Source organism: Lissotriton helveticus (genome assembly GCF_964261635.1).
Source record: "Lissotriton helveticus chromosome 1_1 unlocalized genomic scaffold, aLisHel1.1 SUPER_1_unloc_10, whole genome shotgun sequence".
NCBI lineage: Eukaryota > Metazoa > Chordata > Amphibia > Caudata > Salamandridae > Lissotriton > Lissotriton helveticus.
Window position 1 is genome coordinate 1,026,950 of NW_027611649.1, and position 27,813 is coordinate 1,054,762.

At 45.7% G+C, this 27,813-nt stretch overlaps 1 protein-coding gene across 1 annotated transcript in view; it reads left to right on the forward strand.

Annotated features, from left to right (window-relative positions):
* The window catches only part of LOC144805457 (uncharacterized), a 55,486-nt gene extending 28,617 nt beyond the window's left edge, over positions 1-26,869 (forward strand). The window contains exons 2-3 of the mRNA XM_078672007.1: positions 18,653-18,735; positions 21,933-26,869. Of these exons, the coding sequence (XP_078528133.1) occupies positions 23,119-24,198 (1,080 nt within the window). The 5' untranslated portion in view covers positions 18,653-18,735; positions 21,933-23,118 and the 3' untranslated portion in view covers positions 24,199-26,869. The remainder of the gene's footprint in view (positions 1-18,652; positions 18,736-21,932) is intronic.
* The last annotated feature ends 944 nt before the right edge of the window (positions 26,870-27,813 follow it).

Here is a 27,813-nt window from a genome sequence, read left to right on the forward strand (position 1 = left end):
ATCCCACATTTTAAATAAAGCATGCAATACCCGTTCATAGTTTCGAAAACCTTTATTTTCACAATCGTTCAGCATGTTGATAGGACAGTGTGATCGGGGTTGGCCGGATACGGCAATGGCTAAAGTGCGTACAGTAGGGGGGGGGGGCTATTTTGTAGGATTAAAAACATGTTTTAAAAGGTTCATTCATTCATTTGCAGGGAACTAAAAACGTCTATCGAATAGTTGAGGGACCAAGGGGCATTCATTTCATAATTGGAAACACAGTTGGACTAGTTGTAATCAAATTCCTATAGGTATACCATGGGAGTGTGTCATAAGCGAGGTTACATGTCAGATATGATAATATCATAATGAATCGTACATTGAAAAACATTTTTCACGAGGTCCTTTTACATGTTAGTCGAGTGAATCCTTCCTTTTTTTCGTCAAGTGTACAAAGGATCATATATATTTTTCAGAACATCGAGTCTTTTTTAGCAAAAGAAAACACCACGAGGCGTTCGTAAGTTCCTATTGTTACCGGCGCCATTTTGGGCGGGGCCGGGCTGGTCCGGAAGTAGTATCAAGGAAAAAAATGTCTCCTACAACCGGCAGTTGGACCAGAGTCCTTTTCGGCAGTTCGAGAATTCATGCTAACAGAAGGAGTGGCTATGTCATGCTTATTTCGTTAGCGACCAAGGCAGTTGTTCCTCACCGGAAGCCTGCAGGGGCCGAGGGCTCCTGGGACCTTTGTAGAATCTTCAAGGCTGTGGGGGTGCTGTTGGAGGTGGGGGCTCGTGCTCCGGTGGGCAAGCGCCCGAGTTACGTTGCTGTTCACAGTTACTCTAGCGGCCGAGACCCGCCTTCCAGGGGGCCCAGACGGCATTTTGAGGCCTGCAGCAGCCGCCCTTCGTCGAGTCCGCAAGAGTGGAGGAGACCTTTTGGAATGAACCCATGTCCAGTGCTGCGGAAGTATGGCCACCTGTGGTGCATGTTCGGTGCTGTGCAAGTATCGGCACCGTTGCATGTTCGGTGCTGCGCAAGTATCGGCACCGTTGCATGTTCGGTGCTGCGCAAGTACTGGGGCGCCACCATGGTATGTTCGGTGCTACGCAGGTATTGGCACCACCGCCTGGCTGGAGGAGTTCGGCGCTGGGCCGGGGGCTGGGAAACCTCCTATCCGTGGAGGTGGGAGAGGCTCGTCCGCGTCGCCTCTCCCTCCCAGCCCGACCTGGACTAATTTCCGCGGAGGTATGTACAAGACATCCCCCCTCCAGAGTTGTCGCAGCCATTATTCAAGAAAGAAGTGGCGCCTGGCGTGTTGCTGCGGCCATTACGGAGGAGAAAAGAAAGAAGTGTCCCATCCTTCTCTGGGCCGGGCTTCCGGTGGATGTCGGCCGGACGCCTCTTGCTCTGGCCCCATGAACGGGTTCCTTGGCTCATCGGCTGCAGCCGGATCCAGTTGGCCCCAGTCCCTGGCCATTGGTGGCCGGACCGGGAAGACATGTGGCGGGACTATCTGCAACTCTCACGTGCCACCGTGGCCGGACTGGGGGAGAGAGAGAGGGAGGGGTCGAGGACATAGACATTCCCCCCCCTACAACTCTCCGGTGTGGTCAAGGTGATCCCCTGGCTGGGTCCCGCTGGCCCTTGTCTCTCCTCCGGCTCCACCCTATGTTACGATTTCCTGGCCGACTGTTGGCAGCAGGACCCGCCTTATATGGGTTGCTGCCGGCTGGGCGTAGCCGTAACCCTGCCCTACTTTGGAAGGTTCCAGAATGGGGGGGGGGCGAATGTTCTGCTGACTTTCATTTTCTAGCTTACTGTTATTGTTTCTTGTTCGTCATGTTAAATAAAAGTTCAAGTTCATCAGTGGCTTACGGATTTCGTTTTCTCATTCCTTTCTTTCCAGGTTGTTTCATGCTAAAGCTTCTGTTAACAGAAGTTTAAGTAACACGGTAACACAGGCAGAGGGATGACGCAGATTCATGCATCACGTACACACAAACTCAGACGGGGAGACAGTACAAGTATTATATAGAAAGACCCAAGACAAACATAAAACAGTTATTGGCCACAATTATCTTATTTCTATATGCTGCGCATACTTTTTGTTAGAGCAATGGGGCAGGCTTTAGTTATATGCCTATAAGGATGCGGAAGAAAGGAGGTATTAGGTTTTCAGACATTGGCAATCTCCCTAGTCCTCTCGGCGAAGGATACTTGTGTAACCCTTACCTCGAAATACCCTAGACTTTTCCCTACTTGGCTAAACGTAAGGTTGCTTGATCATGTGTGTACGTTATTCTTTCGGGTTTCTTCGGGGTTTGTCGTCTGTCAATTTAGAGATAGACTGGGTTTTCCCGTCTTATCGTTGTTGGGTCTATGAGGACTCGAACATGTCGCTGAAATCGGCTTGGCGAAATCTGTGCCATCGGGCGTAATCGAACGTGGTGGTTCTATCTGGCCTGTTCAAGTCAGTCTGATTCATCTTTGTCTCGCGCCTTTTCCCTTTCTGCCGGCCTGTTATTCCTGTCGGTCCTCTGCTCCTACTCACGTTCAGTCGGGTCGGGCATTGGGCTTTCCAGTGCCCGGCATATCTACAAAAAGCACATTGGTTTTGCCCTAAGTCTGGCCGTCCTGTGCGTAGTGTCGGGGGATTACTTTCGGGACGTTGTGTTCTGGGGTCGTCCTGTCGATATGTTCCTTTACCTGCTCTGTCCTCGTCTCTATTCTTTCGTTGCATTGCTTCTTTGCGCCACATACCGAGGCAGTCGAGCATAATAGGCGTTGTCTTATTATCACGAAGGGCTATTTCTAACGTTTCTATTTTATCAAGATCGAAGGATCCTATCAGTGGCCACTGTTTCTCTTGATTTTCTTTGGTATACCTGTGCCACAGTTTACTATAGGCTATGGTAACTAATCCATAGTTTATGAACATGTCTTTATTAGGGGTGCCTTCCAGTGGAGCTAGATGATCCACCTCTAATAAACGGTCCGGGCTGAACCAGCTATCGACCAGTGGGGAGAAGACAGACATGACAGCTCAACAATGAGGGACAAAAAGTCAGCACTGCCTATCTTATCACTGTGTGCAAAGACTAGACAGAATATTTCTATTCTACGTTGTTTGCAAGCAGTGAATACCTCATGAACCAATATCAAAACAATAAATAAACGACCAGTGGGAAGAATAAGTAGATTCGCAAAAGATCTGCGTCCTCTACCCTTTCACTATCTGCAAAGGGGAACCTGTTCTTTCCTGTTTGTAGACAGAGAATCTCCAGGAAACAATCCGCGAACAGTAGCTCGGGGTCAAAAACAGTTAATCAGTGGCCGTTAATAAATAATCGATTCAGTGGGGGAGAAAGATAGGCGCGACGGCTGCGTTACCTATCCTTCACTGTTTGCAAAGAGAAAAGAGCCTACTGTTTCTTCGTGTGCAGACAGTGAATCTCCAAATAGGTCAACAAAGAGTAATACTAGTATTTTCTGAACAAAACAATTATTTCGTGTTTCGTCGTGTCTACACGACCTTACCCGGACCGTATGGACAGTTTCTTGTCTTCCGAATCCAGCGCCCGATCGTCCTCTTTTCTTTGTATTCCTCGCAGCACTCCTGATGGTTCCCAGTCAGGACCGTAGATCACTCGGGAGAGGTCTGTTCGGAACCAGTGAAGTTCGGATGATCGGCTGCCAGATGAGGGTCTATTGGGCAAGAGCTCTCCCGATCGTTGCAGTCGTTCACTCTGTCATCAGGACCTCTCCCACTGGATCCACGAGTCGCTGATGGGCCCCACGCTTGGGACGCCAATTGTTAAATCTAAGGTCAGGGGACAATCGATATTTGCCCGGCGGTATCGCCTCTTTAACCCACGAATTATTAATCAATGAAGAGGCAGGCGCTGGAGACGGGAAGGCAGGAAACAAGGTTTATTCTCTCCGGAGGAGAACACATCAGTTCAAACAGCAGGTATTGTTCTGAGGTGCTCTAACCGCATCTCTGAGGCCTGGCCTCTTATACACAGCTTTATTGCTTTATTACATATAACATATTCATGGCAAATGCTTTGATGTACGGAAAGACATTCTCGGAATCCCCGCTCCAAGCCCGTTCCCACACACATATACAGCAGAAGTCCCCACCCCGGTCACGACAGGTGATGATTATCGCGCAGCTGGACATACCGCCGGTTCACGGAATGTGGGGGTTTGACCGGATCTCATAGGGTGGGGGCATCGATCAACTCGAGGGTCCTTTGATGAGGGAAGCTTTCTACTGTACGGGGAGGGGCAATAAACAGTATCGGCAGAGCTAGGTGTCGGCCTGGGAACGAGGAAGACAAACGGGCACACAGGAAAAGGGTTTTGTATCAAAAGAGGGCCTGGGACCATAAAAGGAAGGAAGGGAGGTGTCGCGCTGGGGACAGGATGGGGTTCTGAGGCAGAGCTGCGCTGAAGAGGGGTTTATGACCCAAGGCATGTGCGAGCGGGGGTTGTCAGAGTGCGGGCTTTGTGAGGGAGGAGGGCTATGCCGGGGGCCAGTGGCATGCAAAAAGGGTTGTTCTGATCGAGGCACCTAAAATGGCGGGTGCGCACGACAAAAAGTGTGGCATCAGGGAAAAAGGCAAGATGGAGCAGATAATGTTTACCAGACCGTACTAATTTTCCACACCGCCGGAAACCCCTGTGACATAGTCACATGGGGGGTCGCTTAATCATCTAAGTTCAACCTCGCAGCCCTCTGACCTCTGTGAAGAAACCACTTATCAAAAATGCAGACCACAGCACCAAGAAAAGCTCTACATCATGCGCATGTACATTTATTTATTTATTGGGCTTATAAAGCGCGACAGCTACCCGAAAGGGTTTCCCGGGCTGAGAAATAGCAACAAGCAGTAGGTACGGAAAGAAACGCAGTTATTGATTAAAAAGCCAGGTTACATTTCAGGAACCATACGTCATGACGTGTGTTCGTGACGTTTACTTATCTGTGTCCATGCAGCTCGTCATCGGCTGAAGACAAGCTGCAATGTCCCAGTACTGTCCAAGGGTCGAGGGGGGTTTGTCAATCATTCAACATCTGAAGTGTGTCCTTGCTCCTACTACGTGCCCCTCGTTGATTTTCTACGCTGTACTGGAGCGCCCTTCAGCTGCAAAAATGTAAGGATGTCCTTAGGGTCATTTTAGATCTTGTTTTTTTTCCCCATCAGTGATCCGAAGCCGTGCTGGGTAGAGCATCGCGTATTGAATATTCTGGTCCCTCTGTGATTTCTTGACTGCTAAAAACATTTTCTGCGCCTCTTGGACTTTTTGCATGAAATCCGGGTATATGGAAATGTTCATCCATCATGTGTTAAGGTTTCCAGCTCCCTGGCTTTTCGAAGCGCTGCATCCCGATCTCTATAGTTCAAAAGTTTTGCAATGATCGGACGCGGTCTGGCCCCGGGCAGAGACGGCGGGGCAAGTGATCTGTGTGCTCTTTCAATGATGAAGACATCCGAGAACGTGTCTTTGCCAAAAAGGGTCACTAGTAAATTTTCAAAGTAGCGCTCCATGTTTCCAGTGTTTGTTGTTTCCGCTTCACCCATGACGCGTAAGTTGTTATGGCGGGATCTCACCTCTAAATCTTCTGATTTCGCCATGATAGCAGCCAGTGCTTTCTCGGCCTTTTCTTGTTTTGTTTCCATTTGGCGTTGTGCGTCTTCTGAATCCGATATCCGTCTTTCCGCCATATCTATCCTCTCCGCGAGCCGTTTCGACATACGATCCACTCTATAGGTCAAGGTATCGATCTTCCCATCTATATTAGTCAGCGTGGCTTGGATCTTCGTGAACATTGACTAAAAAGCCACTGACACAGCAGGGTACGCGTCCCCCATAGGCGCTTGAGTGGAGGATTGTTCTGCTGTGCCTGAATCTGTTGTTTTTTTGGCTTGATCAAAAGGTATTTTTGGCTGAGATTTATCCGGTTTCCCCATTGTGCGCCTGTCGGAGGCCGTGCCGGTGTGTCGCATCTCGTGGGACCAAGGTACTATCACCGTGTGAGTGGCGTGGGTAGTACCAGACGCAACGAACTCCGCACCACCGCTCCTGCAACTTCTCCTCTGCAGCTGTGAAGAACAATAGGCCCCCAGTCAGCCCGTGTGTAGTGGGCCAGGCTCTGTGGTGCTCGGCCGCCCTAGATCAAACTTGGCGCTATCCATGTTCAATGAGTGGAGGCACACCAAGAATTCAGAGCAGTGGTATGCCTGCGTCAGGAGGTGCATGATGGTCCCCAGACAACACACTCAGACAATTCCACCCTCCCGAGCAGTGATTGTGGACCTCCGTAATGTACAGCTTCAGATGCAGGTGGGGAGCCAGGTGGGAATTTCTCTGTAGCTCGATGTAGAGTCAAGTGGGGATTCCTCTGTAGCCCGGTGCAGAACCTCCCTCTGTGCGCATCTCAGTTGTTATCGCTGCTAGAGCACGGTCTTTGAGAGTGCTTAAATCTCGCAGCCCATTCCCGGGCACGGCTGTCTCCTCCCCTGTGTGGAACCTCAGTCAGGGGGGAGTCACTGATTAAAAACTGACTGCACTCACCCTTCAGCGCTCAAAGGATTCTCAGGCGTGTGCGAGCTCCCAATGCGGCATGGGACGTCGGCGCATCTGTTACTTGGGGCGCTCTGACCACCGCAGCAGGGCTATCGCGTGTTCTCCCGAGTCCCTGCCCGCACACACGCCGCGCAGCTGCAACTTTCCCATATGTCACTGATGCGTGTACGTACGACCCACTCCAGCGCAGCAGCAGCAGCAGCTGGTTTGTTCAGATCTGCAGCACGTGCTCCCGCTAATGCCATCTCCTCTGCCCTGAGGACTCGTTGCAGCTGCCTAGATATTTAGGATAGTGATATGCCGTCTGTCAAGTATCACCCTGAGTAGGACATATCGGCTGTTCATGTCGGCTTTCATGTACTGCAGATAAACGGCGTCCCAAAAGCCACCCATATCAATACACCCCTGGCATTAGTAAAATAGGATGAGTGAAATATCTGGCCTCTTCATTTTTTTTTTTTTGTCAACTTATTGGCTCCCACGTCATCCAGGTGGGTTTCTTGCAAGCAGGACACTCAGACGTGGTGTCGCTTAAGAAACGTGAGTACTCTGTTACCTTTTGTACCCAATCCACTCACATCTTAACTAAGGAACTTAACCTCCATTGTCATAGCGATATCTATCTTGGTGTTGTTCCAGTCACCAGCTGTGCACTCCATCCACATTCCACATGTGCTGCATATAACAACTACTAAAAAACAAACCAAACTGTGCCATGCTCCCTCCACCCCCCAAGGACCAGTAACGTGCAACAGCGCTATCGTCAATGCCCTCCCCATGCTTGTTCCAGGATGTGCGCTGCTTCCCTCGCAGCCCAACAGGGGCCACTGAACTTCCCAAATTAACCAGCCTCACGACCTAGCCCGCCCATCACTATACCTACAAAATGCCCATCAAGGGAAGTGTAGTCCAGCGGGGGTCCCCAATAAGGTTGCAGTACTCTCAGTGTTACATTTGGATTGTCGTTTCCCCTCTTGCCACTCCAGGCACCTCCGTCCCCCCCTCCCTCCCCCCCAACCAGGCTGTTCACACTCATTCTGCCCCTCCCCCCACCACCCCAGTAGTAAATGGGTGGCCCACATGCACTTCATTCTTTAATTATTATAAATGTCAGAGCAGCCAACAGCGCCCGTGTGAATGTCCCCTTTTTCATGTAGCTTCTGTCGCCGGAGCTGCTTCCAGGATGGTTTCAAGGACTATGTACGTCGCCGGGTTCATTGTTTCCGGGGTATCCTCTGTGTCATGCCCAGATTCAGTGTTCGGTGAGGAGGAGGCACCCAGCTTGATGGTTTTCAGATTCATGGTGCCGTCCTCGCCCACCGTAATTCTCTGTTCATCTGGTTGATCCCCGTCCGCGGACTGTCCCGGGTGCCTTTTATTTCGAATTCTTCCATCAGACCAAGTGCCCCACCCCGTCCTTTGTTACACTGTTCTTCGGGGGGGGGGGGCGCGGCGCGCATCTCAAAGAAATAGGCCCTGCCTTGTGCAATTACCTTCAGTTTGGCTGGATATAGCAGCATGTACTGCAGTTGCATATCACGGAGCTTCCGTTTTACTGCCAGAAAGGTTTTCCGCTGCTTCTGGACCTACTTGGTATACTCCGGTAATGTGACTATTTTACTGTTTTCATAGCAGAGATTCTAAGTCTCTATTGCAGCCCAGAGGATACAGTCTCTATCAGATTAGATCAATATTTTGGTGATTATTGCCTGGGGGGGATAGTGGGGGGGGGGTGAAGGCACCAAGGCTCTGTGTTCCCTGTCCGCTGCAAAGAGTTCGGATAAGCCCCACGGACGCAACTGGGTGTGTATCCATCGCTCCAGGAATTGATTTTTCCTGTCCTCCTCAATTTGTTCAGGGAACCCTAGGACTCTTATGTTCCTGTGCCTTGCGCGCCTCTCCGCAACTTTGGCCTGGCACTCAAGGGCCCTTGTGACTGGACGTCTGGGCCACGTGCTGCTTGAATGCTGCCACCTCTCCTTTTAAGTCCACTATATCTCCTCCGCCGTGGATACTTTACCTGCTACTTTAGGTAAATCGGCTCTCAATATGTTCACATCAATAGACACAGTCTCAATTTGACTTTCCAGGAGCTTCCTGGATAGCCGCCATGATGGTTTGCAAGTTGCGCCATCTTCCCCCTCATTACCAGTGCTGGTTTGTCTTGTTATTCTTTGCGGGGGTGTCAAGGGGTAGTATACTGTGTGATTGTGTTGGCCCTAGCAAAGCAGCCCATATTGTCCTTGTCCATCGTGTGCACATCAGGTGCCCCCGTGCGCTAGAACCGGGTTGCGTCAACCACCTCAGTTCATCAGCCACCAAAGGCTTCTGCGTCTTCGTCAATCTGGGCACTGTAGTCACTATATTATCCTCTCTGGAGTGTGGTGGGGGAGGAGAAAGAAACAAGAAGAGGAGGCAGCTCTGTCTGACAACCCCCTACCCCCCGACTGACCTAAATGGCCTGCAGCAGTAGGACCAGGCCATGTGTAGCTCAGCAGCAAACCCTTTGTGTCAAATGTGTTGTAAATTGCCTGTGATATTGTGCAGCATCCCATGTGCCGCATAGCACCCTCAAAGAGAAGTTCGGTCTCTAGCACCCCAGGAGATTTCCTCCTTGGCCTTGCTAGGCAGCAATCAAGGCCCCACCTCTCCGCCCACAGTCCAGGGGGCCACAGGGGTCCAACCACAACTGTTCCTTGACTCCAGCAGGGGCAAGAATATGCAACTGCACAATCTGCAGCCCCTGCTGTTTAGGGAAATCGTCCTCGAGTTACACTGAGAGCGACGTTTGGGACGAGACCATCTGACTTCCAAGCTCAAGATTTGGGGACAAAATAGGATCCCTCAGATGCATGGACTGCCTTATTGACATCGCTCAAGATACTGAATCCCTTTGTGGGTTGGATAGATCACCACAAAAGAAAGGTCTTTACCAAAAAGGACATAGCTTTGAGAAAGTCGCGGGACGATTTTCCTTTGTAAGCAATGAAATAAGTGTTGGCTGTCTGAAGCAAGACCAAAAGAATAAAAAAAAAAAATTGAAATAACTTGTGTATAATTTGTGCTTACATCGTGCACTTAACAAATTGTTGATACACCTATGATGGTGTGCTGAGGATTTCTTTGACTATTCAGTTTTTGTATTTCACCTACAACTTGAACACGGAAAGACGTAATCTAAGATTTGCAGAAAGAGCCTGGAGATCCTCTCCATCCTTAGAACTTCTAAAATGCTTAAGATCAACGAGGAACACATACAACAGAAGAATAAGGCAAGTGAAAGCTAATTTTTTAGAGCACAGCTTGACCAAGCCAGAAATAGTCAAGCAACAGTCACACCAGAACCAGCACCCTCCCAAACTGTGAAAAACTGGCTGCCTTTTTCATGGAAAAAACCACAAAGATAGAGAATGAGCTACAACTAGTGAATGAACTACTACCGGCTTCATCACTCAGTTTTTCACTCACCACCTAGTATACTGAAGGTAGTGATCCATCCAGGTACCCTTCCAAAAACAAGGCCCCTTGCCACACCTTCTCCTCAATCAACGAAAGTGACATTTACAAAATCCTTTCATCATATAACCCATCTAGTCACTTCACTGACCCTCTACCTCCATCTATGGTCAAAAGAGATCACAGCCTTCATTCTCCCCTATGGTCTAAGATCGTAAATGCCTCGCTACATCAAGGCACTATACCTGATTGCCTAAAAGCAGGACACCCCCACTTTAAAAAAACAACGCAGACTGCTCTGATCCTAATAACTTTCAGCCAATCTCCAACATCCCTACTCTTGCAAAGCTCTTAGAAAAATGTGTCTAGATTCAACTCTGCAACCACATAGACAACTTTTAACTCCTTGACAAACACCATTCAGTTTTCCGTAAAGGTCACAGCACTGAATCTGCACTTACTCATTTTGTGGAAGACATATTAACACTGGATCTAAATGAAACATCCCTCATGATACTGCTCGACTTTATAGCCGCCTTTGACACAGTTAATCACGATAGACTATTGGAACAAAGGATGGGCTTATTAGGGGTCGTATTGTATTGGTTTTCCCCATTCCTCTAAAACAGATCTCAGGTAGTCAGAATGAATTTATCTCTGTCTAAGCCCCATGCGATCACTCTTGGCTTTCCCCAGGGATCTGCTCTCTCACCCATTCTCTTCAATCTTTTCCTGGAACTACTGGCAAACTACTTAAAATCTGCTACCATCACCTATAATATCTACACTGATGACACTCAGCTGAATCTCAAAATCATCTTCCCAGAGGACATTACATTCCTCAATTCCACCTTGCAAAATACACATCTCTGGCTCACAGAAAACCAACTCACTATTGCCAAAACGGAATTCTTTCTCATCTCACCGCCGAATAAAATTCCCCCAGCTCGATCTTTGGTTGAAACCTCTTGCAGCCCTCACTTGCTCTCCTCACATCATACGGTCTAAGCGGTCTAAGCTCTTGTTTTGCCCAGACTGGATTATGGTAGTGCCACTCTATGTGGCTTACCTCGATACAAATTGGACTCTCCAAGAGTCTCCCTCAACACGGCAGCCAGACTTGTCTCCGGAACACAAAGAAATACACACATCTCCCCAGCCCTAAAATCCCTGAACTGGCGACTGTACGAAGCAAGATCTCAACAAATAATTGCATGCATGACTCCTAAAGTGTCACACATCAATACCTCCCGATATCAGGCCCAAAAGCTAAACCATGAGGGGACTGCAGACTATTGTGAAGCGCGCACACCCTGCTTCTGAAACCCAAATGAAACCATAAAAAGAAAATGGGCGCCAGCGTGTTTTCCTTTTTCGCACCTAAGATATGGAATTCTCTACCGCCGGACGTTTGTCTAATCTCTTCTACCACCTCCTTAAAAAAAGAAGCATAATCTTTTCTGCTGACTAGGTTTTTACCCTAAGACAATATATTCATGCTTACTAAAATGTAACCATACTAACTACTCTTTATGATGCTTGACCATCTTATTGCTAACTATTATTGAGATCGAGCTTTTTACTCTATTTATCTTCATTGCTGTGTTTGTCATTCACTCATGTCTGTTTTACCAGTCCAACAGATACCTTACCTCTCGTCATGTAAAGCTTTCTGATACTCACTACGGCAGAGGTCTTCAAACTTTTGGATGCCGAGACCCCCCTATCAACATTTTGAGGATTAAGGACCCCCTCCTGACAAAAATTTTTAAACCTGTAGGCAGGGCTACTAGAATTATGAGGCAGTGAGGACCAAATTATGCGACAGGCTTGACTAAATTGTGTGGGAAGAAAATGTAAGTGATGTTATGCCACGTATTTTGGGATAGCATTGCTTCATTATGTTGAAATTCTTTACACACAGTAACACTGAGGAAAGATTTCACCCCATCAGTACCAGGTTATAACCAAAATACAGCAATTAACATCGTAAAGATTTCAAGTCAACCTTTGAGAAGGGCTTTCCACTCTGCAGGAATACGTGCTGCCACATTAGAAGCTCACCTGGCCCTGGCCAGGAGAAGCAGGGGTCCCTTAAAAACCCGGCGGTTTTGTGCAGAGTTAAGCAGTTTACCCATGTAGCTTTCCTCTCGACCCCTCCCTTCCATCCCTCTCTCCTCTCCTAACCCTGGATCCTCTCTCACTATGCAGGCCATTTTCTTTCACCCCTTTTTACAACTTCTGAACTCTCCCCATTCAACCTCTCACTTCACCTTTAATCACCTCTTGCCATTCTGTCTTTTCACTGTCCTCATCTCTAACAGTCTCTCGCATTTATTTCATGGCCTCTCTGTTCCTATCACCTCCCGTGCCCCTCAGCACTTCTCATTCACCTCGTCTCTCCATTAAAATATTTGTTTATTTGTATCTTAGACCTCTCCAGTCCCCCCATTCAACTTTCACATCTCCCCTTTGTTGTAACAGAAGCCCTCACCTTTGGCTCACACTCAATTCTTGCGTGTCCACACTTCTATTTGGCAATTCACATTTCTCCTCATCCCTGACCTCTTCAATCGAATTCTCTCACTCCCTTGCTGTCCTCTCTCATCTCTCCTCACCAAGCATACGGGTCGGACCCGTATGCTCCTCTCGGCCTGTGCCACTCTGCTTATTGTTCCATATTCAAGAAGGTATGAGTTGTCTGTCTCTCTGTTTTGGTGCAGGCTGCGCAGTTATGGAACTTGCACCCTCCTTTGCTTTGCTCCACCAAGAATCTATTGTCCTTTAGCAAGATATAAAAACCTTTCTCTATGCTCTGTGGGTTACCCCATTTGGCTGGTTCTCCTTCTGTGTGTTTCTCATTTGCCTACAGGCAGCAGATGGTTATTAGCTCCAGGAAATCTTTTGGTAACAGTAGCGCACTACAAATGTAAATAATAATAATAGCCAGAAGCAGGGAAGTCACTAGACCAGAAATTTGGAGGGGACTAACACTCCCAGCCAGGGCTGGTCCTAACACTGGTCTCACTCGGTGCAACAGTCTTTTTTGGTGCCCCACCCCAGTTTCCTCCTTCTCCATGAATTGCTTCACTGCCACTAAAGAACAATGCACCTCATCTCTCTATAGCACCTTTCTGACAAACATTTCATTTTTTTATAGCTCTACTCATAGTTTACTCGCACTCAGTACTGTGATCTGCATGGTACACGTTCTTTGTAGCAGGCACATTAACCCTCTGCACACTGTGTGGGTGAAAGGGGAGTGAAGTGTCACATGAGTGCAGGATGAGTAGTGTGCCTGTGTGACTGCAGAGTGAGGTATAGGGTGAACAGCGCAAGTGCATTGTGAGTGCAGAGTAATCACTGTGAGTGCAGGGTGACCAGGTGAATGGTGTGAGTGCACGGTGATCAGTGTTAGTGCATTGTGATCGCTTTGAGTGCAGGGTGAGAGTGATAATGTGTGAGTGCATGGTGATCAGTGTGAGTGCATGGTGATCAGTGTGAGTGCATGGTGATCAGTGTGAGTGCATGGTGATCAGTGTGAGTGCATGGTGATTACTGTGAGTGCAGGGTGAGCGGGTGAATGGTGTGAGTGCATGGTGATCGCTGTGAGTGCATGGTGATCGCTGTGAGTGCATGGTGATTGGTGTGAGTGCATTGTGATTACTGTGAGTGCAGGGTGAGTGGTGTGAGTACATGGTGATCAGTGTGAGTGCATTGTGACTACTGTGAGTGCAGGGTGAGTGGTGTGAGTGCATGGTGATCAGTGTGAGTGCATTGTAATCGCTGTGAGTGCAGGGTGAGCAGGTGAATGGTGTGAGTGCATGGTGATCAGTGTGAGTGCATGGTGATCAGTGTGAGTGCATGGTGATCAGTGTGAGTGCATGGTGATCAGTGTGAGTGCATGGTGATCAGTGTGAGTGCATGGTGATCAGTGTGAGTGCATGGTGATCAGTGTGAGTGCAGGGTGATTACTGTGAGTGCAGGGTGATTGGTGTGAGTGCATGGTGATCAGTGTGAGTGCAGGGTGAGCGTGAAAGTGAAGGGAGAGAATGAGGAGCGAGTTGTCTGAATGCAGGGTGCATTTCCAGACACTTGAAATAGCTCAGCATGTTACTGACGGCGGCGTAGGGTTTAAGATCTAAGTTAAACTATTGTGGCATTAATCGGGGATCGAGGGTGGAGGAAATAAATAATGTGCTGATCCTACAACAAACTTACAGTCCTATGGTTAGGGTTACCAGCAGAATATTTTGATGGCCCAGTCGGAACAAAAATAAGCAGTCACCTAAAGCTGTATTTTCAGCACTTATCTGTGCATACTTCGAACAGCAAATATAAATAGAAAGCACTTTTAAGTGTGTTCTAGGGCTGCCTCAATGATCCATGACTGACAAAGAGAAAAAAGACAGAAAAGTCACATAACGAATACATACATACTTTTGTATTTAAAAGTCTATTTAGTGTCGAGGAGGTCTTTGCAGGCTCTTTAAACAAAACAGGCAGGCATTTTTCTTTTGGCAGCCCTACTTTATATTCCTTTTCATTAAATGCATTCTCACACAACAGTTGTTATTGTAAAATACAAATGTAAGGAACAGGCAGACCTTGACCGTGAGACTGATAATAGATTATCTTTCTTTTAGAGAGTTCCTTAAAACATTGTTAATTTGAACAGCTGTGATGAGGCCGCCGAATTTTAATTAGCTTTACGCCTGGACATCTTTTCACTGGGGGTAACATCGCGCTTTGTAAATAGATTTCATTACTTGATATAAACCTAAGTATCTCTGTATTGGACCAAACAAATCACATGAATTGTTAAATTGCCCACTGAAAAGGCCCTTGCACGACCTTCAGCCTAAACTACAGAGATCTCAAATGTGCCCGTTACGAACAGCCACCCAAAGAGTGAATGCACCCAGACACAAGGAGGTGAGTGGCAACTCAGTGCGGAATTAAGACAGATGTTGCTCGAAAAGTAACTACGGAAACGAATACTCGTGGAAAATATGCACAAGTGGCATGAAATTAAACAAGTAGAATGTCCACAGTGATGCCAGTGCCAATCTGGAATTCCTTAAGGGTTCTTGAGCACATTGTGCCGACAGAAATCTTCCTTTCAGTGATAAAGTTTGACACGAATGTGAGTCCGCTATGGACATGTGTAATGCCACTTTAAATTTCTATTGGTGCTGAGCAGGAGCAAAGCCCACCACACTTGAGAGCTGCAAGAAATGTGCGTATGGTGCATATCAGATGTTTGCAAACAGAGAAAGGTGTTATGATCATTAATAATAGTACTTGGCGCTGTGGGATCGGTTTGCCAAACATCCGGAGATATTACTGGGCGTCTCAGTTGGCTCCTATCAACCACGTAATTTATGGATCCCCGGCTGACCCGGGCTATGTGATGGACCGTGGTCAGGTGCCGGGGGGAGAGTACACCTGTGTCTTGTACGCGAAGCGTGGCCGGTTTTCATTGAAGGGGCCCACTTTGTGCTCCACGAGAGTGTGGCATGAGGCCAATAGTGCTCTTAGATGGGCTGGGCGTTTGACATTGTCTACGCCATTGTGGAGTTCTGAGAGGTTAGGGATGCTTTGGAAATCGAAAGGCTTCGATCGCTGGGGCTTGATCGGAATATCGCAGATTCGTGACATGTGGGGCAAAGATAGGGTTCTGACATTCGAGGAGTTGCAGGCCAAGTATCGATTGAATGACGCCGAGCGGTTCCATTACCTCCAGATCCGCCACGCCTTGAATGCAGCTATTTCTGGCGACGAGGTGCTACCGGTGGCATCCCCTCTGGAGGATCGCATTCTTGATGGCCTTCTGCCCACCAAGGCGATCTCTCTTACATATTGCAAATTGATCAATCACTCAGAGGACCCCTTCGTGCGCCTACGCGACCAATGGGTCGCTGACGGCCTTGTTCTGGACGATGAGGACTGGAGGGAGGCGGTAGCATCCCCCAAGGAAGTGGCAGTCCCCATGAGGCTCCGTTTGGTTCAACTTAGAATTTTGCATCGATCTTACATCACGGGCCTGGGACTGCAGAGTATGGGATTGGCTGGGTCAGCTGATTGCCTGCGGGGGTGTGGGTTGCCGGGGTCGTTCATGCATATTTTGTGGGAGTGTGAGAGGGTCCGTGCTTTCTGGAAGTGAATACATTCCAAAATGAGTGAAGTGTGGGAGCTGAGGGTAGACTCGGAGGCGAGGAGATGTCTGTTGAATGTGTGGGAGCCCACGGACCTGCCGAGCCATGGTAAGGTTTGGGTGGCTCTCGCTTGTGCAGTCGCCAAACGTAACATCGCACAGCTCTGGGGTGCAACACGGGCGCCCAGGGTTGGAAAATGGATGGAAGATGTTGACTGGTGTATGTTTCGTGAGAAGTCTGTGTATGTCTCCGGAGGGCGGCCCCACAAATGGGTCAGGATATGGGGAGCTTGGAATGCTTACCGAGGCAACATTTGTGAACCTCCGGAATTAGACCCAGTCAGTGTGGACTCGGAGGACTCTTAGGCCTGTTTCATTCTCCTTAAATCATATTGTAATGTATAGAAGTCTGTGTCGATATATTGCAACTGTGGTTACCCTATGCACTCCGGTCGTTGTTTAAGTGTGTATTTGTTTTCATTTAAATAAAAAGATTAAAAAAATAAAATTAAAAAATAGTACTTGGCGCTTATGTGATGTATACAATCAGATTGCAGTAAGATAGCCTGGTAGGTGAAGGCACCTGGCCTAGGGTCAAGACTGTGGCAGGATAGCTCCATTGATTTAGGCGATTTATGCTTAGAGCACGTGTCTATATTAGCAAGGGGTAAATCATGACAAAAAGAAATTGTTTGCTATAAGGCACGGTGAATAATTTGTAGTGCTTCTTTCAATCCCCCTTGTTTACAAGTATCACTGCAATCTTAAATTTCAATCAAGTGGGGCCGCCAGGATTGAAGCTGGCGACCAGGAAGGGCACTGCATGGCGTCTCTTTGTATCCAAATACCACGGTATTTCACAGCAGGAAGAGGTTGTGGTGCAGCGGAGAGAGCTGCCGACTCGGGAGCTGGGGATTTTCGGCGTTGGCGCAACATCCTGTGATTGTGGGCAAACCACTTAATGTACCGGTGCCCTTAGACAGCGACTGGCCACCCTCGCGCGTAATAAGCCTCGCTGTATAAATCTACAAACTTTAAATAGCCTTTGAAGGGCTACAAGGCCAACATGACACAAAAATGGTATCCAGATATTAACAAGTACTACAATGTAAAGAAAAAAGACAGTGGTAACACTTTCTAGGATTTAAATCGGTGACATATCAAGAATGCATGATGCGACAAAATATTTACAAAAGGCACAATATGTGATCCGGGTATATGATTTATTTTTGCTCGAGCACCTTCTTTGAAAATAATAAATATGTGACTTGAAATAAGGTTCTTTTTATCATGGATTTCCTCATGCGCAGCATTTAGTTAATGTCAGTTTTTCCTGTAGGCATCAACACGGATCGGGCGTAGATCGGCACAGGAATTTTTTTTATCTGTTTAACCACTTGCGTGCGTCGGATGGCCGCCGGCCGTCCAACGTCACGGTGGGCGTGTGCGGAGGACGGCCGGGGGCTCTCCGAACCACGCCCACGCCATAAATCACCCGCACCGCGGCAACATTTTCACCACGGTCAAGGGGTTAAATATTTGTTGACACGTTCTTAGTCTTACTGTGTGTTTTGCTTACAAACTGAATCCCCAAAATCATGCATATCTTGCAAATATTCTTTTGACAGAATTTACTGTACCATAATCTTTCATATGTTGCCATGCGTCAGAGACTGGGGAAGAGTGAGGGGCTGGGAGATAAAGTCTGATGTACAGAGTGTCAGAGACAGAGGAACTGGGAGATCACGTCTGAGGCTCAGTGTGTCAGAGACAGCTGTAACCAGTTTGCAAAGTCATGTTAAATATGCAAATGGTCTTTAAAGACATGTGAAAAACTTGGGTGTGCCGGAGATGACTCCAGACACCGCCCAGCCAAGCCCCCAGCAACTCGAGTTGCTCTACAGCAGCTGGGCTGAGACACACGACGAGGGAGGAGGGGGGCTAAAGCCCTTGGGCCTGGGCAGAAGTATGACTGTGAAGGCGCGACCCCCTTTGTGTCGCTCCACGCCCCCCCCCTGGGGGTCGCGCACCACAGTTTGAAGACCCCTGCACTAGAGTCATGTTCGCGTAATACAAAACTATAAACATAAATAAATATAAATTTTTATATGAATTCCTCAGAGTTCTGAGCTGTTTTAGGTATGGTGACGGTGCTAGCCTCCATCGTCTCTCTGCAAATCGGAGTCTGCTTCTTTCTTCATTTTGGTGACCGTTCTACCACGGTTGTGTTAATTTGTTTTTGGTCCTTTTTTGTTGTTGGGGAGGTGGGGGCTACCGTCTCCATTTTGTCATTCATAGTTCTGTTGTAGTGTTCCATGAGTTTTTGAACATCGGAAATGCTTCCCTGGGGTTGAAGTTTTCTTTGGCATAGATCATACAGATCATCTCTATTCTTATTTCTAGTATCCCTGGCCCACCGTCTAGGTCTAACCTCTTATCTCGTTGCCTTTGCTTCAGGAGCTGAGATGTGGAATGAGATGCTGGGATGATCTGACCAATCGCATGCCGTTCTGCATAGTGCTTCTGCTGTGGAGATAAAGGTTAGTGATGTTCCTTTGCCATGTGTTCGACCTGTGCATGTTTGTTTGTTTTTTTACAGAGTTTTATATGTCGCGAACTTTACCCAGATCGGGTATCAGAGCGCTTTACATAGCACCAGTTGCATTACATGAGGACCCATTTTTTTATTTTTCATTTTTATTAGGGACCGGGAGATTAAGTGATTTGCCTAGAATCACAGTATGTTCAGCTGCATGGCCAAGACTCGAACCCAGTTCCCCAGATTCAAGGTCGACCACCCTAGCAGTAGGCCAACTTCTCTCCCCTGATTGCACCAGATTATGGTCTTTGAAAAAAGATTTAGTGCAGTCACATGTGAGTCCTCAATTTAGGTTGAAGTCACCTAGAAAGATTGTTTTCGGGTGACTTAAGGTCTGTACTGTGATTGTTAATTGCTCATGAGGGCCTGGTTGTCTCCAGGAGGGTGGTAGATAATGTGTAATTTGGTCAGGGAATAAATCCCCCTAACCCCGGAGGACTTCAACTCACAGGAGGATATCTTCTCCATTTGGAATCGTTTGATTTGTAAGGCTGATCTGTGAATGCATGCAACCCGCACGCCCCCAACTTGGTTTTACTGTGTGGTCCAGTCTAATGATGTTGTAGTTAGGTGGAACTAAGTTATCTAATAGTGGTGTGGAAGCGTTATTTAATCGTGTCACTGGTAGGATTGTTGTGTCTAGCAGGGATGTGGAATTCCTATAGGCCGACGCCCAGGGCATATTGTTTGAGGCCAAGGGCAACACGTTTTCATTTGTGTTTTGTCCTTAGGACAAGTAGGCCCAACTCCCTGCAGCACAAACCCGTTGGCTGCCAGTTTGCAGTACTACATTATAGATCAGGGAAGGGTACGGTCTGCAGTTAAGGTAATATTTTTGTCCATATATTAATGCTGTTCAAGCTTGTATTTATGGTTTATTAATTGAAAGCATTTATTATTAGGTTGAGAGTAAATGTTGTAAGCTCTGACTGCACTACTGACCGTGGTTCCACTACAGAAACATCTACACACGTTATCAAAGTTTGGCAATATGAGGCTATGTATAATGTTCCCAGAATGCTCCTATTTGATGCAAATATTTGCAGAAAATCGAAAGCAAGATTGATGATTCTGTTTTCAAAATAAAATGTTCATAAATGAATGAAAGCAAAAAAAAATTGCTTTAAAAAAATCGCTAAACCACTATAACATTTCACATACCATTTCTTTGCAGCTGCAGCATCATTCCGTAACGTGTTGATGCACACTAGTATTTCCCAATACTATTCATTATGGAAAATCAGTGTAACCAGTTTCCGTAAGATTATGGGAAACAAAAATAAACGAGCATCGGCAAAGCCAGTAGGTCTGAAATTGGTGGTCAGCTTTTTAGTTTTATCAATGTGCGAATTGTTTTGGCATGGTTTTTGTAAAACCTTATTGGTGAGAGAATTGCCAGGCCCTTACCATTAAACAAACATTGGCAAAAGCAACATGTGTTTTTGGTCTCAAATAGCATATTCTGCACAGTAGTTACTGGCATTGAGCAAAACTACTGTGTGTCCATATGCTCCTTGTGAAAGCAGAATGCTGTCACTCACAGTAAAGCCAGCCGATACAGAGAGAGAGACAACATTTTAATAAACACAATACGTCATGGTCAACGCCAGACTAAATTAGAGAACCAATTAATAAAGAAAGTCTAAAAAGTGCACCCAGGGTATATGTCCTTGCATTAAGTGCAGCTATACCGCTTTCGTGAATTCTCAAGAATTTACAGTTGTAGGACAAAAAATAGTACTCCTAAAAAATATTTATGAGTTGCATTTTGGCATGAGCAAATATGCATGTGCATCCTTGCTCATGTGAACATCTGAGTGTTTGCAAGTTAACTTTCCCTCCAACCACTTTTTTTCCCAACTCTGGAAGAAGGTTTACGGCTGTCATAGTAAGGAGTAAATTTCCAACATTTCTCAGTATGAGTAAATTTCCAACATTTCTCAGTATGGGAAAAGATCAGAGAAGAGTTGTTGAAAACCCTTAAAGTATGTAAGTTAGTAGGTTTGCACGGGCTCAAAATGTCATTCTAACCCTAGAACTATGGCTTACTACTACCTTCAGCCCCAGTATGTAGATCTGCGGAAACGTGGCAACATAAGCGGACCGCAAATATTCAAACACTACTATGGTATGAGCCCCTGGCATAATCAGAGAGGCTATATCAGAGCTCCTATATAAGGAGTTTGCGGCCATAATTTGTCGCCACACTACATGGCACTAAAGGGACAAGTAGATTTCTGGAGCATCCTGCCCCTTGGAAATGTAGATATTTTATTAAATTCCACACCCCTGGTCTAGATTATGTGACAGGATGGGGTCGGCTATGTCTTTGGCATATTTAGCTGCTGATTGCTGTTGTGCGGTAAGCTTTTCAGTGTCTTTTTAGGCTCTCTTTTTCTGTCTTGATTACCTGGGTTGAATGTGATCTGTCTTACTTTTGAGAGGTTTATAGTAGAAGCTATGATGATTCATTGCTCCAAAGACGTATTTATAGCTATTGTGTATATTTTATAAGTTGTTTCTGTGTGGTGAGGGTATGTTATGTAAGATTGGCAAAGGTCATCAATGTCCACCTTTAACATTTGGTTTGTTGTCCTGTTAAGGCGTATAGTTTTTTGGCAAAGGCATAGAGATCCATCTAGGTGTGCTTGTTACTACGTGTTTGTAGGGGGTTGGAGTTCTATGCAGTCTCCTAGTTTCCTGAGCCGTAGTAAGTCAACTGCCAGCTTAAGGTTGGCAATGATATTCCAAAATTCTTGTCTTATCTTTTCTATTGTTTGTGGTGCTGGGAAGGGGAGACTCTTTTGAGGGTGTGAGTGCTTGTTCTTTGAGATATTGCTTGTCTGGTTTGGTGAGTTGTGCGAAGAGGTATACCGCACAGTGAGTGGGAGGAAGTTTTGATCAGACACTTGAATAGCTAACTGATTATTACTGATGTGCACAAAACTGTTAATCAGAATTTCCATCTTTAGACCTCCTCAATCTAGTGTTCCAGTGTTCCCAAGCTTTCTATCTCGAGAATGCCTAGAGCCCTCTCATCCCTCGCCCAAAATGAACTCAGACTCTGGATTAGCTAATAAATGTTATTCCTTTGTTCCAGTTTGCATTATTTAACAATCTCTGGTTTTAAATCCACAGGTTATTGAAGAGTGGGCGTAGAAGACAAAATGGTGATCAGTATAATTGAAAACTATTAAAGGACTGATGGTAAAGAAATAAAGTTGCTTCAGAGCTCCAACAAGAGGAAAGTATCTATGAAAAAGATGTGGTGAGGAACTTGGATTAGAGTAAAATAAAGAATGTGAAAGCAGTTTCTATAAATAGATTTCCTGCTGCTCTAATGGTATATGAAGAATACCCTGGAGATGTTAACCCAGGGCAGGAAGACCATCTGTCTCAACCAGAGAGGACAAGCATCAGTCTAAAGCTCTATCCGATCCAAGAGAAGATCATACAGACAGAACTAAGGGGACTTGAAGAGTTTTTAACAGACCTCAGCAAAATGGAACACTTGAGCACCATATCCAGTGAATAGTCTTTAAATCAAAAACAAATATCTGTTCATCAATTATACAGTGTTAATGAAGCTGCTTAAGAGACCAGGTGGTCAGGTTAGGACTAAGATATCTGCTAGTTACGAACTAGCGATGTGGGACCAAAGGAAGGAGAATGAGGGAAAATAAAAGCACATGTGTGACCAATGACCTATTGCTTGTAGTCCGGGTCCACATGTCCACTATCATCCTTGCCCATTAGATGTGACCTCAGGTACTTTTTACCGGGCAAGACCTGCAAAATCCTTAACATCCTCATTGTAGTCTTATATACAGACATAGGAGACATATGTAGGAAGGGTGACAAGAAACAATGTGCTGCTACCGATACATAAAAGTATTCTGAATGTTCATGCCAATACATTATGTGAATATGTACCTAGTTTTGAAATACTGAACACCAACCAAAGACCTAATCAGTGCTTCATTAACTCATAAACAAATATGTATCAGAAAAGGGTGAGAGAATCCACATAGATGTAATAAAGATGCAATAATCCCATGAGAGGCTTCCCCATAAGTACCAGGGGCTGCTGATATTAAGGTTGTAGGGTGAATTAGGTTGCCTACAGAGGTTATAAACTGTGAACTCCACAGAGAAGTGATCTTTGGCTAAATAAGTGTCCAAGTGTTAAGTTGAACAAGTGCACCACATTTGAGTGGGTGATGCTAAACACATGCTGAATAAGATTTAGTCTTGTCTTCTGGTGTGTCTGCTAGAAAAATCTCAACTTGGAGATATTAACTTCAGAAAGAAATCTTATCTGATAATGGAATGTATACAAGATAAAACCAAACTTGGAGATATTAGCACCGAAAAGAAGTCTCATACATACTCTGAATGTGAGAAGAGCTTTAGTTGTCGATCCAGTCTCAGTCAGCATGAGAAAATTCACACTGGGGAAAAACGTCATCAGTGCTCTGAATGCCAGAAACGCTTCACTCGCAAACACCATCTGACTCGACATGTGAGAACTCACACTGGGGAAAAACCTCATAAGTGCTCTGAATGCCACAAAAGTTTCCCGTGTAAATTCAGACTTACTGAACATGAGAGAACGCACACTGGAGAGAAACCTTATCAGTGCCCTGAATGTCACAAAAGGTTCACTCAAAAAACCAATCTCAGTCGCCATGAGAGATCTCACACTGGACAGAAACCCTATCAGTGCTCTGAATGCCCAAATAGTTACCAATGTAAAACAGATCTCACTCAACATGAGAGAACACATACTGGGCAAAAATCTCATAAGTGCTCTGAATGCCAGAAAACCTTCAGTCGAAAAAAAGTTCTCACCCGGCATGAGTTAACCCATACTGGGCAGAAATCCCATCAGTGCTCTGAATGCCCAAAAAACTTTAGTCGTAAATACCTTCTCACTCAACATGAGAGAACCCACACTGGAGAAAAACCATATCACTGCTCTGAATGCCAGAAAAGATATTGGCTGAAAAGTGGTCTTAAAATCCATGAGAGAATTCACACTGGGGAGAAACCATATCAGTGCTCTGAATGCCGTGAAAGCTTCAGTTATAAACTCAGTCTAACTGTACATGAGAGAACTCACACTGGGGAGAAACCATATCAGTGCTCTGAATGTCACAAAAACTTTAGGGAAAGAGCTAGTCTCACTCACCATGAACAAACTCATACTGGGCAAAAACCTTATCAGTGCTCTGAATGCCTAAAAACTTTCAGTTATAAAACCAGTCTTATTATACATCAGAGAACTCACACTGGGGAAAAACCTTATCAGTGCCTTGAATGCCAGAAAAGCTTCGGTGTGAAAAGTCACCTTACTGTTCATGAGAGAACACACAATGGGGGAAGAACCTCTTCAGTTCTTTGAATTCCAGAGAAGCTTTAGTTATACAATAATTCTCACTCCACATGTAAAAGCCAATACTAGCTAAAATAAATGTATGAGTGTTATGAAGGTATGTAAAGATTCAGTTGGAAGATCCATGTTATAAAGGAAAAGTGTTTATTAGTGTTCTGAATGCCAGAAAAGCTTTATTCATAAAATTAATTTCAATTAAAATGAAAGAACGCGTCCTGTGCCAAATCCCTGTAACTGTTCTGACTGTCAGAAACACTTGAGTTGTAGAATGGATGCCTTTCGACATGAGAGAGCCCACACTGAGTGAAAAACCTTAAAAATATACCCTTTGCCAGAAGCACTTGTCATATCCATTGCAGTGGTTGTAAACCACTTATACTAAGAGCAAAACTGGTTTACTTCCAATCTCAAAAAGCTGACGCTGATAATTCCTCAAGTAAGTTTTTGGTTCTACCAAGCACAGTCCACAGCCCCTCTTCTCAGGTTCATGGGTTACCTTTGCAACAGCTTTGAGAATGACTTGATGTTTTCCTTTTTTTCTTTTAACCACTTGGATGCTAAAGGGTGTGCTAGGAGGTCCATGTAATTTCCATTGAAATCAATGGAAACTCCATGACGAGCTGAGCTCGTCATGAGCGTCGAAGGGGTTAAACATATCTTTATTGCACATTTTATAGCTTACGTTTTAACGTACCTCTCCAAGTAGACAGTCCGTTCTTAAGATTAATTCATGTCACGTCTTATACACTGATCAAACATTTATACGTATATTCCTATCTTTCCCATATAGAAGACACCTGCGGAAAAATGTACCCAACTGATTCCCATTCCCACATCTTATAGAGAATGGAAAGATGCTCTACTATCCCTCTTCAAGTGTAGCCACCCACCCGTCAGAGGTGCCCACACCTTTGACCCTTTCCTCCTAGCCCCCTCGCTTTTTTTTGCATATACTGCCACTTGCGTATGATAAATAGCCATTATACGACCGAGCCATTGTTGGACCGAAGGTGCAGAGAGGTCTTGCCATGCCGTAGCCAAGCTTAGCCGAAAATCCGTCATTACAATAAACACAGATGCCTGTTCTTGGCTAGGGATTGATTCATTACTAATTCCCAGTAATATAAGTTACGGGCTCTGTACTATACTTAGTCCCAGTCGTCCCTCCAGGAACTCAGTAATGTCCCCAATTAGGCCACCTAGGGCTGGGCAGGTTGCAACCAGTGTATCAAATGTGCGCTGTATGAATGGCATCGGGGACAGTGCTCGTTTCTGGTTCCACCCCATTTAGGTATTTTCCCCAGAGTGTCGTACAACTAGTAATATGTTTTAAAATGATGTACTTGCAGAAAGGCATACATTAAGATTGTCTGTGCCGGATTTCAGATAACCTTTGATCTTTCCAGTGAATTTCTAGTTGTTTTTAAAATAACTTACAGTAATATTTTATTACCATATGTAAAGCCAACCCCGCCCCCCCCCCCATGTGGCCAATCTCCCCAAGCCTCATAAGACTCCATCACCCAGGGCATTTTTTTTTAAAGGAGAAAGGGGCCATGGGGCCCCCTCCCCGAACCAATCTAGGCTCTGTCGAGACCAAACCTGTGGCAAAAATGTAGAACAGAAGGGGAGTGGGGCCATGGGGCCTCTCCCTGAGCCTTAAGAAGTGTGATGTATTCCTATAGGTTCTGAATCGATCCCCCTATTCCTGACCCTATTCTGGTTAACAAACCAACAAGTTAACTAGCAGTCAGCCCATGAGGCAGAAAACCCCCATTATGCAGATACCGTTATCTGACGCAGTCACACTACGGCACAGGAACGTGTTATCTGATTAGGTCATAACGCTTGCGATCTAATTAGACAAGCGATATTCCTCCAGCCCCTGATAAGGCATACGGAGTTCTCATAACAAATCAAACCTATGACAACCTGGGCAAAACCCTGCGGCCATTGTTTTGATTTCACCGAGAACTTCAGCAAAAGAATGTGCTAACGAGCAAGTCGTATGACATCCTTATTGACGTATCTATGTCCATCCTTACGTCAATCTCGGCACCTTAAAGGTATAAATATTACCGATATTGCCCTATGCAAACACACGCGGTGGTGACGAGACGGAGCAGCCATACTTGCCGAAGCCCAGAGCAGAGCAGACCCCGCTGGCCCAGCCCCGCCTTCCTGACGCGCTGAGAGCGAGACGCGCTGCTTTCTCCTGCCGAGAAATCCAGCACCGGCGCTTCCGGGTAGCCCTCGCAGGCAGCCTGGAATATCGAGACCAGAGAGAGAGATACCATCCCTCATTCATCCTAACTTCCAGGTACAGAACTGAATAACCCCTCACAGAGAATTCTTTAGTTATTCACTTGGCAAAACAAACTTAACTTAAACTGTAACTTTCTATTCCCGCCCACGTATTAGGCTTAGGTCAGGTACACGGGGTAGGCGTATTTAGAAACACCAGTTGAGTACGTTTAGTCAAATGTATATGTGTATGTAATATATTTCATTCATTTTAAAACATCTTATGGCTTAGAAACCATATCAATGTTTTTACAGTATTATTTTATACTATTGCTTTTAATGTATGCACTTTACCTAATTATAAGTATTGCAATAATATCGATCCATTTCTCTTGTATGAGAAAAGAGACTGATCAATAAATAACATCTTTTTATTGAACACGCCCGTCTCTTCCTTTTCTCTACAATCTGATGAGACTAAGAATGCACGTACTGACTGAGTAAAATAAATTGCCTTTTGTTCACACGACTCTCGAGATACACTCTTGATTAGGGGAGAGCAAAGTTGTCATGTTCTATGGTTGTCAGAAACTAAATCCCTTCTTGTCTAATCAGGGAAGTTAATTCTTTTCTGAACATTCGAGAAAGTTTCTAGTGAACTCTGAGCTAAGCTGGCAAACCCAAAACTTTAAGTCTAATATCGACAGTAGTAGACCTAGTTAACGTCCGGTCTAGGCCTTTACTGCTGAAGGTATTATTCCAATGCGCAGAGCCTATTGGGATGATAGGAACTACACTACATGGCGCCCAACGTGTTTGGAAAGGGCGATAAAACTAACGTAAGACATTTAGAGTAACTGAGTCGTGCTTTCTCACTCAGACCCCTTTTCCCATAATACTCCAAAGACGTCTGGAGTGGGTGAAAGGTTATATCCGCCAGACCTCGCAGGAGGGAACTCCTATGTATGGTTCTTGGTATAAGTCAACGTTGAAGGATACACTGTTCCAAAACATTGTGCATCTAATCTTTGTTTCCATAAGAAACCTGATCTGCAAACAAACAGAATAACCATCATGTCAGTAAAATGGACAGTGATGAAGAAAGAGAGACAGTTAGAATAGCAACTGAACTCGCAGCAGCGGATGCTACTATGCAAGACGAAGACCCGGATATAATACTCATCCCGGTCATCAAAAGGAAATCTATAACCTTAAAACTTATAGAAAATGGACTGACACCTAGAGGTGGTACAGTCATATTCGTAATTGAGGCACACGAATATCGGCAGACAGAGGTATACTATTCATGGATAAATTTTCCAGCAGCAAATCCTGTAACAAAGTACTTCCACTATTACAAAATAGAGGAACCTCCTGAAA